Source organism: Plectropomus leopardus, chromosome 16 (genome assembly GCF_026936395.1).
Source record: "Plectropomus leopardus strain MGB_pleo_1.0 chromosome 16, ASM2693639v1, whole genome shotgun sequence".
NCBI classification, from domain to species: domain Eukaryota; kingdom Metazoa; phylum Chordata; class Actinopteri; order Perciformes; family Serranidae; genus Plectropomus; species Plectropomus leopardus.
The window spans coordinates 1544155-1556383 of NC_142191.1; the positions used below are offsets into that span (position 1 = coordinate 1544155).

At 40.5% G+C, this 12229-nt stretch overlaps 2 protein-coding genes across 2 annotated transcripts; both read left to right on the forward strand.

Moving 5' to 3' along the window:
• The first annotated feature begins 796 nt into the window (after positions 1-796).
• On the forward strand, positions 797-7303 carry LOC121965696 (alpha-1-antitrypsin homolog). Its single transcript, XM_088089613.1, has 5 exons — positions 797-950; positions 1828-2452; positions 3826-4096; positions 5402-5549; positions 6720-7303. Exons 2-5 carry the CDS (start codon positions 1837-1839, stop codon positions 6909-6911), a joined length of 1227 nt encoding a protein of 408 aa, XP_087945739.1. The 5' UTR covers positions 797-950; positions 1828-1836; the 3' UTR covers positions 6912-7303.
• Positions 7304-7925: 622 nt separating this feature from the next.
• LOC121940524 (alpha-1-antitrypsin homolog) lies at positions 7926-11078 on the forward strand. The gene is made up of 5 exons (XM_088089612.1): positions 7926-8068; positions 9027-9657; positions 9856-10132; positions 10286-10433; positions 10641-11078. Exons 2-5 carry the CDS (start codon positions 9036-9038, stop codon positions 10830-10832), a joined length of 1239 nt encoding a protein of 412 aa, XP_087945738.1. The 5' UTR covers positions 7926-8068; positions 9027-9035; the 3' UTR covers positions 10833-11078.
• The last annotated feature ends 1151 nt before the right edge of the window (positions 11079-12229 follow it).

Consider the following 12229-nt stretch of genomic DNA (forward strand, 5'->3'; position numbering starts at 1 on the left):
ATTAGCAATATTTTCTCTCCCATACTCATCCCGAGTCGTCAAATACCGTCACTTTTGCAGCGATTTCGGTGTGAGTTCTTGATCCCAAAAGCCACCTTTTATGTCTGCATCATACGCCGCTGTGCGGCGACAGATGAGAACGCTCTTGCACAGAACCGTGTTATATGTTGCTGGAGGGCTTGCCGGCACCTGCTGCGGCAGCATGATACGCCGAAAGTCGGCATCAGTCGAGAACACAGCTGATTCTCATCCAAACTTGGTAAAGTGTAAAAACAGAAAACATATACACCAGGGAAGCAAACCCCAAAATCCTGCACAAAAGTCAGTACACTCATAGTAAGCTGCAGCATTTCAACCGGAAGCGTCCAGCGGCGTGTCGTGCTGCCGCAGCAGCTGCCATTTTGCGGCCCGGCTGTGTATCACAACTCCGGAACGGCGCATCATACAGCCACGAAAGGTAGCTTTTGGTGTCAGGATCTTATGGCAAAATCACTGCAAAATGGACGTTATTTGACGACTTCTGATTAACAGCGGGCCGGGAGGACATGGAGACACCACACTGAAGTAACTTATGTCACGGTTAAAACTAAAGACGACTAGAAAAATCTAGAAATGAACAAAAAAAAAAAAAAACCCACAGATTTTTGAAAACATCCTCCACCTGAAGCTCTCTGTCACACGCATCTTCCACCACCACTGTCTCTGTGTCTCTGTCTCTCTCTCTGTCTCTCTGTCTCTTGCTCATTTTTGATTTTTTGGGACAGTCTGTTATCTCCTCCACATGCAGAGAGAGCTGTGTTGCATCAGTGAAGATATCAGAGCAGATATCTCCGATCACAGGACAGAGAGTCAGGTTAATGTTTGACCCCTCTGTCAGCTGACCCCCACAGCTCCGGTATATAACGGGGGACATTTCTTACAAACTGTCTGCAGCAAAGAGGACGTCAAAGGTAAGTGTGGCACTTTGTTAAAATATACAAATCTGTGAAATGTGACATATATGAGACTTATTATGCAGAGCTGTTTAGATGTTAAATGACATCTGTGGTTGCTGTTTCATTTCCAAGTTACTTGTCATTCCACTAAAAAACATTAAAAAAGGGTCAATATTGTTTAATATGAGTCAACCAACCAACCAGGGCTGCAGTCACCTATTTTAAATTTGGGGACCATTTTTTTAATGAACATTTTCTGCAATCAACCCTCCAGAGGTGTTCGGGGAATTTCATCCTAGCAGTTTTTTTTAGCAGTCAGAGTTTTTTTTAGAAACTCAAACCTTTGAAACTTGAGCGGAGTGGAATAACTTCTATCAAAAATATGGGAAGATGGCAATAAGGAAACTAAACAAGAAGTTTCAAAAAATGTGTGAAAAATTTGTAAAACAATGCAAGAAAATTACCTGAAAATATGTAAACTGCCTTAAGAGCATGCTTAAAATTAAATATATTTTTAAGTATATATATTTTACCGTTTAAATATAAAATTATAAAAATTATGAAAATGGTTTCTGACCATTTTTTCCTTTTTTTCTGATAAAATCTAAAAATCTCCCCACAGCTAATTTTCAAGTCAGTTTCTTGTTACCTTTAACTTATTACTTTTTGAACCAAATTTTCATTGCCTTTTGACCGCTGGAAAAGTGATGTCATGGATTGCGTAACTTGTGCTTCGTGGTCTCTGCAGATCTCTAATTTAAAATATCTCCTTAAATGTCAGTATTATATCATAGACAGCCCCACCTGCTTTAGTTCAGCTGTCAATTTGAACCTTTTTTGCGAGTATATTGCAGTTTCAGACTAACCGACTGACCTCTGATTTCCCCCCCAGGCTGTAAAGATGCGTGGGATCTCTGTTAGTTGTGCACTCGCAGCACTGCTGCTGGCTGCAGTCTGGGCAGACCACCACCACCACCACGGCTCTGATCACAGCCACGAGGGACAAATGAGCTGCCACAAGCTGACGGCGCCCAATGCCGACTTTGCCTTTGCTCTCTACAAAAGCCTGAACGCCAACGCTGCTGCTGGAAAGAACATCTTCTTCTCACCGCTGGGCATCTCCACCGCCCTGTCCATGCTGTCCACAGGGGCCGCTGCCGAAACCCACCGCCAGCTGTTCTCCACCTTGGGCTACGGCGCCCTCACGCAGGCAGAGGTCAACGAAGCGTACGAGCATCTGTTCCACATGTTGGGACACAGCCAGGTGGATCAGCTGATGAATGTGGGTAACGCCGTGGCCCTGCGCTCCGGCTTCAGTCCTCTGGAGAAGTTCCTGAACGACGTCAGGCGTCACTACTCCGGAAAAGTCTTCAATGTTGACTTCACCAAACCTGCAGAGGCTGCAGCCGAGATCAACGCATTCATCGCCACCAACACCCAGGACAAGATCAAGGACATGGTGAAGGACCTGGACCCTGAGATGGCCATGGTGCTGATCAACTACGTCTACTTCAGAGGTAACCCGGCTAACAACTTCTGGTTCAAAAATGTTCAGAAAATCCTACAATGTTTTAGTTTTTTTGTGGTTCCCAGAACGTTTTTCTTAAAGCTAGAGTAACATCATCTAAAACCATCAAAAATGTTAAAAATAAGTATTTTATCATCAACATATCACATTAGATTACATTTTCATTAAATATGTTGTGTAATCTCAGGCCTCAGTGACATGCTCTGAATATTGCTTTGAAAACGTTCTTTCTTTGTTCTCATGTAACATTGTGAGAACGTTTATTTTAAAAAAACATTCTCTGATTTGTCACCAAAACATCCTCAGAATATCACAGTTCAAACGTTACGTCTTAGTCAGCATTTAACCTCTCAGGAACATTATCAGAAACATTCTTAAAACGTTTTTTGAACATTAGATAAAAATGTTTTCTTTAAAACATTATTGCAACTTGAAGGTAACGTTAACCTATGCAGATGAACTCTGACAGGAATCGGCCCGTGCAGGCTGCTCTGATGAACACACAGAGACATGCACGCGTCAATATCAGCCGCACTGCAAACTGTTCGCTCATATTTAAAATGAACTCTCTGTCATAACTGTATCCAAAAATAATCCAACCTCTGCACAGGACAGCACCTCGGGGGTGCACTCATCGCCATCAATATTTATTTGCCCCCCCTCAAATAAAAACCCTGAAAGTAGCAGAGGAAGTTTATTTTAACGAAATGAAAGACACATGACTGTAAATTAATGTAGAAAAGGCACACATTGGTGCACAGAATGCACCTTTAATGCTCAACATTTTGGGAGATGAACACTTAATCCCACATTTCAAGCGCACCTGCAGATTACATTTTTACTCTAAGGGCCACAGAGTTGCATTTAACCCTTTAAAACCTGAGCAAATATGGCTTGATTTCATTCAAAAACACAAAAAAGAGCCGAGCAATTTAACAAGAAATGGCTCAAACATTGGCAGAAAAACTAATAAAAAATTACTGGAAAATAAGCAAAAAACACAAAAACAACAACAAACAAAAACACACACATATAATGTACTGTATGTATGTATATATAATGTAAATATGGTTTTAATCATATAATGAAGAGAATTAGAAATATAGTTTTCTGGCAATTTTCTCCTCATTTTTGATCATTTTCTTGTCAGCTTTGACACATTTTTTTGCAGCTTGCGGGCATTTCCTGCCAAGTTGTTTGGAAGTTTTTGGAAAGAAATCAAACCAGTTTTTTTTTTTTTTAGTTTCAGAGCTTTAAATGCGAGAAGAAAAACATCCAAATGCAAACTGATGTCCAGGTGTTACAGGCAGTAGAAGAATCATTTGAGCTGACGTGGTTTCGCCTCTCCGCTGTCTCGTGCAGGTCAGTGGGAGAAACCCTTCGATGGCAACTTCACACACAAGGCGGACTTCCACGTGGACGAGACCACCAAGGTGGAGGTGGACATGATGAAGAGGACGGGTCGCTACGACTTCTACAACGACGACGGCAACCACACCACCGTCATCATGCTGCCCTACAAAGGAAACACGTCCATGATGATCGTGCTGCCCGATGAGGGAAAGATGCAGGAGGTGGAGAGCTCCATCGACAAGGAGCACATCCGGCACTGGCACGACTCGCTCTTCAGGAGGTGAGAGACCGGTCTGGCTCAGATGTTTTGGGGCGTGTTGGACTTTTATGCATCACAGAGGCTGAAGAAATGCTTAACCCTCTGTGGTGCCCAGTATGCTGCCAGCTGGTAAAAAAAGTTTATACTGTGTTTTTATATTTTTTTGTCATAAACTAGATAAAGTAAACATAATTTAAAGACATTTAAAGAAGAAATTATGGTGTACATTTTTGGTTACATGAAGAAAGTTATCTAGAATAATTTGCAGAGATAAAAAGAAAATGACTGTTATGACTGTAAACCTAAAAACACGAAACCTGTCGTGGTGGGATTCTATAATGGTACGATGTTTAAAGGCAGCTTTGCGTTTTAGTAATTTAATTATTCATTTTCAAAGTAAGCACATTAACCCTCTAAAACCGGAGCAACCTGGCTTGATTTCTTTCTTTCAAAAAGAGGAAAGAGGGCAATGAGCAACTGAAGACATGGTGCAAAAAACAGCAAAAAATTGATTAAAAACTGAAGCCTACAAGAAATTACCTGAAAGTTCGCACAAAAATAAAAAAAAAAAAATAAATAAATTAAAAAAAAAATAAACAAATGAACAAAGTGTTAGAGAACAATTATAATATTAATAATAATATTAATATGTTTATTGTGCAACAGTTTTAATTGTATCTTTTTAATTATGTAGTTAATTAAATTATTTTTTCACTCTTTTTTTGATAATTTTCCCATGATTCTCTCTTTTTCTTTTTCTCTCTCTCCCTCAGTTTTTTTCCAGGTAATTTTCTTGTCAATTTTACTAATTTTTTGCCAAGTTGCTATTTGCTTTTATTCCCATGTTTTTGAAAGACGTCAAACCAATTCAGAAGTTTAAATTCCTATAAAAGTTTTCTGAGAAAACTGCTGATCAGGTTTCAAAAGGTTAAACAATTAAAAAATAAACTTTACTCATCTATTTTTTTTTTCAGGAAAAAACGTGCTCAGACCATTTTGTGGAGAAAGTTAATGTAGCTGAATCACGTGACGGGGCCCCATGAAGGGGCCTCCAGAGCGTCACGCTGCAGCACAAACAGCTGCTGGCCTCCTGAGGGCCCGCGCGCTTTCTTAAAGCCATCAGAACCGAGGACGCGTTTTGTGAGTGTAAACAGCAAAAAAACTGTGTTATCTCGAGGCAACACGGCACCATCGAGGGTTAAAGGTTGATGTGTGTTTTTTTGGTGCATCGTGAGCAAACAGGCTCGACGTCGTCTGTATATTATAATATTATATTATATTTAGTATTACGGTCGTTTGACGCTGGAGGTGTTCTGTGTTTCGCAGCTCTGTGGAGCTCTCTCTGCCAAAGTTTTCCATCTCCGCTGACGCCTCCCTGGACAGCACGCTGAAAGAAATGGGCATAACCAACGCGTTCACAGACAACGCAGATTTCTCTGGCATGTCTGACGAGGTCAAGCTCAAAGTCTCAAAGGTAGGAACAGCAAACATGCCCCGCACATGTTTGTCATGTGTGATGAAATGACGCTGACTCACCGGACACGGCGTCCACAAGCGTCACTTACATTTCATAAGTTTTTATACTTTTACCAAGATCAGCTTTTAACCAAATTTAAGATTTTTGGACAATTTATGTTTTGCAAAAGCCTTGCAGGTAAACTTAAAGGTAACTACGCGGCCTCGAGGTCAAAGGTTTTGTTTGGTGGTGCACATATCAATCTGAAAAATTTTGAAGACTTTTTTAATGCACCACTTTTGACTTTTACTGATTCAATTTGTTCGCTGTAAAAAAAACTCTTTGTTTTAACTTAAGAAAAGTTTGTGTCCAGGCTGCCTGAAATTTAAAAGTTATATTATCACAAAATCAACTCTCAAGTTCTGTCAACCCAGACTCTGACTTTTACATGTTACAAAAGTTATTCTGTTTTTTTACAGTGTTGGTGAAATGTCTCTTTATTCTAAATAGGGAAAAAAAAGTCATTAAAGTGAGTTTAAAGAAAAGTTATCAGTTATTATGTTCAGTGATTTTGAGAAAAAGAAATGAAAAGATCTGAGATTAAATTAGGTAAAATGTTTGTGGCAAAAAAAAAATATATATATATAATTAAATTTACTGCATTTTAAGACTTTTTAAGGACCTGCAGAAATCCTGTGGGGATGTATGGGGTTTTTTGTTTTTTTTTTATTTAGATTTTAATTTTTAGTTTTTAGAAGAGAAGGACTTTGGTTTATGTTAAAGTCAGAACATTTCTTGAGTAGAAGTCTGAAAGTATGTGATGTTTACTGAAATATAAATTTATGATATCAAATGTATTCAAGTACTGAAAGTAAGGAAAAATATTGTCATAAAAAAGCAAAAAGTTTATTTCTTGACAACAAACTACCCTAAAAATGTAGCGTACATTATATTTTGGGAGGATTTTTTATTTATTTAATTTTTTAATTTAATTTTTAATAACTTAGATGCCATGAAGAACAAACTTGTAAAAGTAACTTAAATTAAGTACTGATACTCCCAAAAATACTTGACAAAGTATTATTAGTTTGTTAAAATACACAGCTGCAGCAAAGACACGTTGTTCGCTGCAGTTTTCCAAAAATCTTGGCCCTGACTCGAACTCCGCCTCCTCCTGTTCCCCCGCAGGTGTCCCACCAGGCCGTGCTGAGCGTGGACGAAACAGGAACAGAGGCAGCGGCCGCCACCACCATCGAGGTCATGCCCATGAGCATGCCCCAGACCATGACCCTGGACAGACCCTTCCTGGTCTTCATCCTGGAGCACTCGACCAGGAGCGTCCTCTTCATGGGAAAGATCAACAACCCCGCGGCCATGTGAAGACGCCCGGGGTACGTGAGCGCTCCTCACGCTTTCACACCGCAGGACGTGAGCTCATTTTACCCCGTCGACATGTCACGGTGATATTAGGAGCATCGGGGGGATGATGAATGTGGGAGAGTTTGACGAATAAGACAACAGATCCATCATCAGAAATGTCAGCGCATTAATCCGCCTGCAGTCTGCCAGCGTGACACATTTATTGCCGTCTGTCATCTGAGCCCTGATAGGTGTATAAATGTCTGAACGCATCGTTATATATTGTGTCCGGTCGATACAGATAATAAAAACATTAGTAGATCTAACACTTAAACCATCTGCTCACACGCAGCTGACGTGCCATCGCTGTTTCCACATGCTGAAGAGAAATAAAAGCATAAACTGCAAAAACATTTTGGTATTTTAATCTTGAATCCAATTATTTTGAATATGTTTGACACACTTAATGCTGGATTATAGAGAGAAGGTGATTCTTTTTTAAATTGCTTGAAATGACGTTTGAACGAGTCTCGAGTGTCATGTGATGTCTTTAATTGTGTGAAAGTGAATCCTTTGAAACCTGCAGTGACATTCATCACCTTCATCGTGCTGCTTTCAGACGCCTTTCACGAGTTTTTAAAGCACTGATGCAAAGTGATGTCATTTCTTTTAAAAACATGGGAAAAACGCAGTGAGCAACTTGGGAATAAATGTTTTACAAATTGCACAAAGTAAAGTAAGTAGGTTTAGAAAATGATTTTTTAAAATGCTCGGGGAAAATGATAAAAAAAAAAAATGTTTAGGGGAATAAAAGCTAGAGGAAAAACTACGTTACTATAATAATAATTACATATTTAAAATTATGTTACAAAAATATCATTTTAAGCACTTTTTCCAGGCCATTTCTGTGTTTTTTATTTTATTTAATTTCTTTTTGAATTTATGCATTCTTTGCTAGTTTTTCTTCTTCCCCGGGTTTCAGAGGGTTAACGCGTGTGACTGTACCCGCGGTTCTCTACCCCGTGTTGTGTTCACTGACTCGTGTTGCGTCAGTAAACCTCCTGGCGCGGGACAGAAGACGAGGCCTGTTAAATTTTAATAGACCTGTCAGATAACTCTCGGATCGTTTTTTTTCTTTTAACGGTGAAGTTTCTGCTGCAGCAGAGAAGACACTAACGGTGAGTGTGGCTCTTTATTAAAATATGCTGATTATTATGAGTTTTTTTTAAAATTGCATGTGAATCTCAGGTGTTCGCTAGGACATATCTGCATTTCTTTCATCCTTCACCCTCGACACAAAACGGACACCAGCACATTTCAGGAAATAAGATGCCCAGCTCCAGTTTTTAGCAGTGGTGATTACAGTATTGACAGTGTATTAGGTACAAAATGTTCAGCAGATATTTCAAAACCTTTTTCGAGCGTGTTGCGTCAATGGTTTTCTGAGACTGTCTGCCTTCAGAAGCGTCCCGCTGGGTTTGTACTCTGTCCTTTTCGGATTAATTTTCCACAAAACTTCAGCAGAGGGTATCGATGAACCTCGGTACAACACGGTGAACATAACCTCTGTTACATGCAGCACATCAGGTCATGAGTACTGTTACTCCAGAAACACAAAACAAATCACAAATGACGGAAAAGCTGATTTTGGTCGTTATGACACATTTATTACTATCAGTTGAGTGTTGTGTGAGTCAGCTGACTCTCTTCCACCTGCCAGAATAACGATGAACTTTCTGTCAAACTACACCAGTGGAAATTGTTAATAAGCATGGACTCCACTCAAATATGCTGACTGTTTTATGTAATTATGGTGATTTAAATTGAAGTGACAATTGGAATTAGTTAAATTAAAAAAAGTGAAGACGAAATGCTGTTAAGATTAGATCTTTCGTGTGTCCTGGTCCAAAGGTGCTGAGTTTTTGGTCGCTGTCACCTTTATGATTTTCATTCATTATGTTATATACAATGCTGTAAAATCGTTGGAATGAAATTTCCTTTTTTCTGATTCTGAGGGTCTCTGTTGTCATTACATCACTATCAGTGGACAATTTCATACTTTTGAATATTGGGCTTACTTACAAGTATATTGTGATTACACCTCAGAGCCCGGCTGACCTCTGATTTCCCCCCCAGGCTGTAAAGATGCGTGGGATCTCTGTTAGTTGTGCACTCGCAGCACTGCTGCTGGCTGCAGTCTGGGCAGACCACCACCAAGACCACCACCACGGCTCTGATCACAGCCACGAGGGACGAATGAGCTGCCACAAGCTGACGGCGCCCAATGCCGACTTTGCCTTTGCTCTCTACAAAAGCCTGAACGCCAACGCTGCTGCTGGAAAGAACATCTTCTTCTCACCGCTGGGCATCTCCACCGCCCTGTCCATGCTGTCCACAGGGGCCGCTGCCGAAACCCACCGCCAGCTGTTCTCCACCTTGGGCTACGGCGCCTTGAACCAGACTCAGGTCAACGAAGCGTACGAGCATCTCCTCCACATGTTGGGACACGGCCCGAAGGATCAGCAGCTGGATGTGGGTAACGCCGTGGCCCTGCGCTCCGGCTTCAGTCCTCTGGAGACGTTCCTGAACGACGTCAGGCGTCACTACTCTGGTGAAGTCTTCAGCGTGGATCTAACCAAACCTGCAGAGGCTGCAGATGAGATCAACGCATTCATTGCTAATAAAACCCAGGACAAGATCAAAGACATGGTGAAGGACCTGGACGCTGAAATGGTCATGGTGCTGATCAACTACGTCTACTTTAAAGGTAAGAGACAAGTCCAAGTCCATGTCTCGTTGAGTGGTTTACCAGCAGGCAAAGACACAAACTCACCACATGAACATGATGTAAACATGAAGTATGATGATTGTTGAGCATATTTTAACATTGAAGAACAATAATATTTTTTGCTGAAATACTGTATCTACATCACTGTCATCATCTCCTCTCCACTTCCTCCTACAGGACAGTGGGAAGCACCCTTTGACCATGAAAGGACACACAAGGCGGACTTCCATGTGGACAAAACCACCAAAGTTCAGGTGGACATGATGAGCAGGACTAGTTACTACGACACCTACCAGGATGTTGCTAACAGCGTCACCGTCATCATGCTGCCCTACAATAGCAGCACGTCCATGATGATCGTCCTGCCTGATGAACGTGGTGGGGGGGTGGCTGGGGTGGAGGGCTCCATCAACAAGGACCACATCAGGCGCTGGAGAAACTCGGCGTCCAAGAAGTGAGGGCAATCTAAGATATTATTTAATCAACATCCTGTAATGATTGAGAGAACATTTGACCGGATTAAATGTGTTTGACTCACTTGAAACATCAAGAAATGTGCTCATGATTAGTTCAGTTTATCTTAATTATTACCTTTTGTGTTTCTTAGATACGTGGAACTCTTCCTGCCAAAGTTTTCCATCTCTGCTGACGCTCCTCTGGAAAACACTCTCAAAGAAATGGGCATAACCGATGCTTTTGAGAACAACGCTGATTTCTCTGGCATTTCTGACAATGTCAAGGTCAAAGTCTCAAAGGTACGAAACACGAACATTTCTTTTCAGGTTTGTTTTGGGAATTTAAGTGCTCATGAATAACGTGAATACACCAACACCACAGCATGAGCAGTAGTTCAGAAACAACTGCAGAAAGAGAAACTCTGACAAGCTGAAAAAGTTCCCAAAGCTTCTATATTTCTCCTGAACTGTTTCAGTCTAAATCTGACCTCCTTTTTCTCTCCACAGGCGTCACACAAGGCTGCGCTGAGTGTCACTGAGATGGGAACAGAGGCGGCAGCCGTCACCGTATTTGAGTTCATATGGTATTCGAGGCCTCCAACAGTCCGAATCGACAGACCCTTCTTGGTCTTCATCCTGGAGAAGTCCACTAACAGCATCCTCTTCATGGGCAAGATCAACAACCCCACAGCCATGTAGAGGTGAAAATGAAGAAATGACAATCATGGCAATAAATGTTCATTGCAGCATTTATTAGAAGTGATTGGAGTGTTTCTTTGTCATTTTACTTTGAAAAGATAATAAAAGGAAGTTCCTCGACAATAGAGAAAACGTGATTTCACACTTTCCAGCTGTCGTACACAGCACGCTTAATAAAAGCGTTGGTGTATGTAATGCATTTGTTGTGCAAAATGAAGTGAAATAAAGTGTCGTCATGAAAAAAAAGGTGTTTTATGTATTATTTTAATCTGTCATTGTTTCTATCGAAAGGAATCATATTCACAAGTTGCCATTCGATTCAAAATGCCAATTAAAACTTTTTACAGAAAGCAAGTGACACTTTTACTGAAAACAAACAAGATTAGTTATTTCATTGAAGGTAATGAATGTTACTGCTGTATATGCCAGTTACTAACACGGCGGGTTATTTTCTGAGTGCCAGTGGCTAAGGACGGACGTCCCAGGTGCCCCATTTAAACTCAAGATGGCTCAGAGCTCGGCGTGGTATTTAATTGCTTTAAAAAGTCATCACGAACAGAAACTAAACCGAAATACTTGGGAGATGATGATTATTCAGTGTCCGTCACTTCAGTCGGACTCCCCTTCTGTTGGTTCCTGTGTTCAAACTGAGCTCCTGAGCCCCTCTTTACAACACGGGAGGTCACGTTCACAGAGTCTTTAAGGTTGAGCTCTCTAATTAATTCCCCTGCGATGTCGTGAGTACCACTAGAGGGGACGTTGATATTGGCTCTTCTTGTGAACACGGTAAACATAACCCCAGGTGAAGGCAAAACCGGTCTGTCCCAATCCGTCACTTCCAGTCATGAATAATGTTACTCAATAAATCAAAAAAACAGATGACAAACAACAGAAATGTTGAAACTGTTTGTGGTCGTTACAACACATATAATATCATCGATTTAGCTCTAAGGACAGAAAAGGCAGAACCTTGTTAATTTTTAATAGATGTGTCATCTGACTCTTCGATCTACTGAATATAACGATGAACTTTCTGCCAAACTGCACCAGAGGACACTGATGGTAAGCTTTGGACCTCCGCTGAAATCTGCTGAATGTTTTATATGAATTATGAAGATTTTAAACTGATTTTAAACTTTTCAGATATGACGATTAAACATTTGTAACAGAAGTATGAAGCTATTGAGATTAGATCTTTAGTTTTTTCTAGTCCAAAGGTATTCAGTTTTTGGTTTTTGTCAACTTTAGTCTTTTTATTCATTGTGTTATATAGAATGGTGTAAAGTTTTTATCATTAAATTCTGATTTTGTTGTTTTGCTCGGTTTTATTCTGATTTCTGAGGTTCTCCATTGTCTGATAGTACAGAGGACTGAAGTTTTCTTTTTCATGTGCGCAG

Bases quoted from the DNA above. Each gene is read 5' to 3' on its own strand.
- LOC121965696 (XM_088089613.1), top strand. From the start codon at position 1,837: ATGCGTGGGATCTCTGTTAGTTGTGCACTCGCAGCACTGCTGCTGGCT. The intron at 2,453-3,825 runs GTAACCCGGCTA...TGTCTCGTGCAG, and splicing joins CAACTACGTCTACTTCAGAG to GTCAGTGGGAGAAACCCTTC. The intron at 5,550-6,719 runs GTAGGAACAGCA...GTTCCCCCGCAG, and splicing joins TCAAGCTCAAAGTCTCAAAG to GTGTCCCACCAGGCCGTGCT.
- LOC121940524 (XM_088089612.1), top strand. From the start codon at position 9,036: ATGCGTGGGATCTCTGTTAGTTGTGCACTCGCAGCACTGCTGCTGGCT. The intron at 10,133-10,285 runs GTGAGGGCAATC...TGTGTTTCTTAG, and splicing joins AGAAACTCGGCGTCCAAGAA to ATACGTGGAACTCTTCCTGC. The intron at 10,434-10,640 runs GTACGAAACACG...TTCTCTCCACAG, and splicing joins TCAAGGTCAAAGTCTCAAAG to GCGTCACACAAGGCTGCGCT.